Below are 5,596 nucleotides of genomic sequence, written 5' to 3' on the forward strand. Positions count from 1 at the left end.
AAAAAAAAAAATGCCCAGCTGTGGTATTTTCCTTTGGCAGCCTAAGAAACTAGTATCACTACCAATGCATGGTAGTGGTTGGACTGAGAATGCTTTCCCTGGCCCCACATAGGTTCATATCTAAATGCCCGGTCCCCAGTTGGTGGAATCTTTTTGGAAGGATTAGGAGGTGTGGCCTTGTTGGAGAAGGTGTGACACTGGGTGTAGGCTTAGAGATTAAGAGCCCATGTCAGGCCCAGTCTGTGAGGGTGTCTGTCTGTCTGCCCCCTCTCCCTCTCTCTGCCTCCAACCAGAGAATAAGATTAAAGCTTTCAGCTACTGCTCTAGCACCATGCCTGCCTGCCTGCCGGTCTGCTGCTACTATGCTCACTGCCATGATGGTCATGGTCATGGATTCACCCTCTGAAACTATAAAGCCACCACTGAAATTTCCTTCATAAATTGCCTTGGTCATAGTGTGTCTTCACAACAACAGCTTGTTTGTCATTCCGGTGTTGCATGCAGTACCTTTACCTCCCCATTTCTGGCTTTTCTCCCCTAGTCCTGACAGCTCTGATCTACACAAACTACTGTAGCAGCCGCTTTCTTATTTTCTCTTTATTCACAGTGCTCTTTCTGGCATGAAATAAGCTCTATCTAATAACTAACAAAATTAACAGAAATTATTAGTGAGTCAAGATTTAAATGAGCTCATATCCATGTTTATTCATTAACATTTCAGCCCTTAAGATGAACTGGTGTGTGTGTGTGTGTGTGTGCGTGTGTGTGTGTGTGTGTGTGTGTGTGTGTGTGTGTGTGTGTGTGATGTCATTTCCCTCACTTTCTCATCTCTACCATGAACCTGGAACCTGCCATTTGGCTAGACTAGGTAACCAGCAAGCCCCAACCTCCTCAGTACTAAGATAAACACAACTATGCTACCTTGCCTTGCTTTCTTGTATGGGTGCTGGAAATCAAAGTTGGGTCTTAATGCTTATTCAGTAAGCACATTATCAACTGAACCACCTCCACTGGCCTACATTGTTAAAACAAGGGCATGAATTTCCCTTTCATCATGATATAGGAGCACGTACTATTCTAGAGGACTCAAGTTCAGAGCCTAGCACTCACAACTGCCTATTACTACAGCCTCAAGGAATGTGATGCCCCCTTCTGCCCTAGTGTGTGCATATGCTCTCTCTCCCTCCTCCCCTTCTTGATTACATATAATTAAAAAGTAAAATAGGGGGCTAGTGAGATGGCTCAGTGGGTAAGAGCACTGACTGCTCTTCTTAAGGTCCTGAGTTCAAATCCCAGCACCCACATGGTGGCTCACAACCATCCGTAATGAGATCTGACTCCCTCTTCTGGTGTGTGTAAAGACATCTACCATGTACTTACATATAATAATAAATAAATCTTTTTTAAAAAAGGTAAAATAACTCAAGAATTTTATTTCTTATCTACCTTGACACTTTAGCTGACACAGTTTGTAGTTCATCAATTGCCTTAGGGTTTTATTGCCGTGAAAAGACACCATGACCACAGCAACTCCTATTTATAAAGAAAAGCATTCCACTGGGGCTGGAATGTTTTGAGGTTTAGTGCATTTTTGGCATTGCAGGTAGCACGACAGTATGCAGGAAGACAGCGCTGGAAGAGCCAAGAGTTCTACATCTTAATCTGCAGGCAGGAGGCTGTGTGCCACACTGGGCATAGCTTGAGCATAGGAGACCTCAGTGTCTGCCCCATAGTGACACACTTCCTCCAACAAGACCATTCCTCTTAATAGCACCATTTCCTATGGGCCAAGCATTCAAACCAAGTCTATGAGGGCTATACCTACCTATTCCAACCACCACATTCCACTCCCTAGGCCCCATAGACTTGTAGCCATAAAATAATGCAAAATGTATTTAGTCCAACTTTAAAAGTCCCCATAGCCTCAGGTTCAACAGTATTTAGAAGTCCAAAGGTCAAAGTCTTTTCTGAGATTCATGAAATCTTGTAACTGCAATCCCCTTTAAAATAAAAATGAAAAAGCAGATCACATACTTCTAAGATGAAGAATATGATACAGTCAATAAAGCTAAAAGGAATTGGGGGGGGGGTGGCTCACGCCTTTAATCACAGCACTTAGGAGGCAGAGGCAGGCGGATTTCAAGGCCAGCCTGGTCTACAGAGTGAGTTCCAGGACAGCCAGGGCTACACAGAGAAACCCTGTCTCTAAAAACCAAAAAAAAAAAAAAAAAAAAAAAAAAAAAAAAAAAAAAAAAAAATTAAAATCACCACTGGGGTATGAATGGAATTCTTGAACTAATAAAAAAACATTATATTTAAAACTAAACATTTGAGGGTGGAGAGATGGCTCAGTAGTTAAGAGCACTGTGTGTTCTTCCAGAGGACCTGGGTTCAATTCCCAGCACCCACGTGGCAGCTCACAACTCCAATTCCAAGAGATCCAATCCCTCATACAGACATACATGTAAGCAAAATACAAATGCATATGAAATAAAAATAAATACAAGTTATATAAACTAAATTATTAAATATGTATCTTTACAAGTTGATCTTACCCAGTCCACACCTCTCTCTGTCCACATTCTTGGTGGAAAAGTGCACTGATTCATCTTGTTGTATTGCAACATAAGGAAGTATCTACCACCCAGTGTCTAGACTACCTGGTTCCCACCAAGTAGAAACTCCCGCTCAGCTTCCTCATTGTGGGATAAAGGAATAATGCTTATCATCAAAGTTTAAGGTTACCCAAGGCCATTCAGTTAAGGCAGTCATGGTAGCTCACACCTTTAATCTCTGCATTCCAGAGGCAGATCTAGTTCTAGACTAGTCTGGTCTACCTAGATGTCTGGCTCCATGCCAGCCAATGCTATATTTAAACAAACAAACAAAAACTCAATTGATGTCAATCAAATAGCCAGGTGGTGGTGGCACATGCCTTTAATCCCAGCACTTGGAAGGCAGAGGCAGGCAGGTTTCTGAGTTCGAGACCAGCCTAGTCTACAGAGTGAGTTCCAGGACAGCCAGGGCTACACAGAGAAACCCTGTCTGGGGGGTGGGGGGAGTTCAAATAATCAATTATTTCATTGTAAAAAATCTATAAAATTCTTCATTTTGTAAGCTATGCGGCTCAGTAGTAATCACGATGCTGTGTAACTATCACCTCTGTCTAGTTCCAGAACATTTCTATTTCCACAACTGGAAAAGGAAACTCCATGCCCACTAAGCTGTCTGTCACTCACTAGCCCTGTCTTCTCAGATAGATCTTCTGTCTCTAGGCCAATGGACTTTTCATGAATAAAAATGGGGGATACTTTGGAGCCCTTAAATTTCTTAAATCTCAGCTCTGAGTAAGCCTGCCACAATCAGTTCTCAAACAGCAGGCTAGAAGCTCCTCTCTCTTGGAGTAATGAGATCCGCAGGAGGGAGGGACCCAGCTGAAAGATGCCACTGAGGACCACCTTTATGTCTTCAAGGGGCAGAATGAACAAGGCTCTGTCAAGACCTCCTCCTGGTTACATTCTGGACAGTCAAATACACTAACTCTCCCAGATACTGAACTCAGAAAAATCGCAGTGATTGCTCTTCAGTCTTGGTATTTTCAAACTCTTGCTTTTGAGGTTCAAACTTTCACCATCAAATGTAAAAGAGTGAAACCCCGACTCAGAAGTAGATCTGGGTACACTTCCTCGAATTATTAGGAAGTAGTTTCGTTTCCTTTGGGGCCCCACCCTTCTCAAGGTCTGATCTCCCACCCTTCCTTTGAGATGGTGGAAGGTTTGGCAGAAATAATTGTTCTTTCTAGGACTGGTTCTCAAGCTCTCAACGCCTTCAGGAAGATAACAGGAACAGACAGGATTACTACCTTTCAAAGCAGCTCCGTTTTTTTCCGTGAGTAATGGTGGAGGCAAAGAATCATGTCACAGAGATGCCCAGATGTAAACTGGTAATAGGGCCTTTGAACTCAGCCAAAGGAACCAGAGCGTCTCGTTTTAAAAAGGCCAACACTGCTTTACCAAATAGGCAGCAAGGCCCTATTTTCCACTTCCTCTTCACCCTGCCTCTGTACCCACAGCAACTGCCTCATCACTGGCTGGGAAAGACTTGCAGTCAGCAGGCTCAGGCTGCCGATTTTAGGCAGGAGGGCGGCCAGGGGCGGGGGGGCGGACAGAAGCACCGAATCCCTGGTCCAGTGAACCCAACCATCAGAGTAATAGCAGGGGGTCCCTTTATTCCTTTTGAGGGAGCAAGGATTAAAGGCTTTCAGCAATAATACTAGCTCAAGAAAAGTCTACACCTCAAACTGCGTGTAAGTCCGAATGCAGAATTGTACCAAATTTTTGGTAAAGTCCTAAGCTAGAGCAGTCGGACGCGAATCCCAACTCTCTGAATAAGTCCCCCACCCCATTACAAGTACCTAATTTTGTTAGGCTCACTGAGTGTAACGGACACCTGGCTTCACCCAAAAGCTCTGGATCTCAGGCTGACGCAAGACGCGTCCCTTCAACAAGTGTCCACGGGATCCTTGTGTAGGGAAGGTGGGTGCTGCACGTGCCTCTGAGCGCTCTGAGCGCTGGGGTAAGAGGGTCGCACATCCCTTCCCGCCCCGGAGTTCAGTGTCAGTGGCTATGCACTCGCAGGTCCCCCCTTCCCAGAGCCCTGAGTGCCAGCCACACGACCCAGGAGGGACCCTCGCCTCGGCCAGGTGGAGGCTCCGTGGCCACAGCTGGGGCTGGGACGCGACAGCTTGGTTCCCTGCACCAAGTGAAGCAACTCGGGAAAGTTCCCGGAGCTGCCCCCGCTTCCTGAAACCGCCTCCCGACGCCCAGCACACTCCGGCGCACGCACGGACCTGAGATGGTCTCCTGGTATCCCTTGGTGAAGAACTGCATGGCGGTGGCCGCCCTCCAGGGCGTCTTGAGCAGCCCCTGCCGCTGGGGGTCCTCGCCCAGCGAGCGCAGGATAGACGAGTAAGCGGCCGCCAGGTTGGGGAGGTTCAGCTCGTTTTCCTCCTCGCTGCGGGGCCGCCCTGCCTTCCAGGCGTCGGCAGGCTGTGCGCCCTTGGCCTCGGGCGGCCGGGACTTCTCGGCAGGCCGGCTGGCCCCGGGCCGCGGCAGCTCCCGCTCGGAGAACCCATTGGTGCACCTGACTCCCCGTGGCTTCTCCATGGACCCGGCGTGACTGCTCCCGAGACGCCCTAGGGTGCTAACAAGCGCAGCGGCTCAGCTTAGCCGGCGGCCGTGACCTGTGGCCGTCACCCGGACAGGGGTTCAGCAGGAAAGAGACACCCTCGGAGTCTAGGACAGCCGCCAGCTGGGGAGCCCCGCCGCGCCTCTCTTTTTATGGCGGGGCGACTCTGCCAGCGCCGCGAGGTGTTCTCATTGGCCGGAGCCTCTTGCGTCATGGCTCTCGTCCCGCCCTGCCGCCCCGCCCCTCCACCCCGCCCTCCTGGATGGCCTCTAAAGCCCCCGCAGTTACACAAAACAAGCTTCAGGTTGGACCCCCTCCATTTATGAAGGGAAGAACTGAGTCCACAAAGAAACAAGAATCCGGGAAGCTGGAACCTCCAAGAGAGACACCTGTTCCCCCTCACTTTCCA

General features: G+C 48.2%; 1 protein-coding gene across 1 annotated transcript in view; it reads right to left on the minus strand.

Annotated features, from left to right (window-relative positions):
* The window catches only part of Gch1 (GTP cyclohydrolase 1), a 33,707-nt gene extending 28,388 nt beyond the window's left edge, over positions 1 to 5,319 (minus strand). The window contains exon 1 of the mRNA XM_031362292.1: positions 4,850 to 5,319. Coding sequence (XP_031218152.1) covers positions 4,850 to 5,165 — 316 coding nt within the window. The 5' untranslated portion in view covers positions 5,166 to 5,319. The remainder of the gene's footprint in view (positions 1 to 4,849) is intronic.
* Positions 5,320 to 5,596: the final 277 nt, after the last annotated feature.

Source organism: Mastomys coucha, unplaced genomic scaffold, assembly GCF_008632895.1.
Source record: "Mastomys coucha isolate ucsf_1 unplaced genomic scaffold, UCSF_Mcou_1 pScaffold9, whole genome shotgun sequence".
NCBI lineage: Eukaryota > Metazoa > Chordata > Mammalia > Rodentia > Muridae > Mastomys > Mastomys coucha.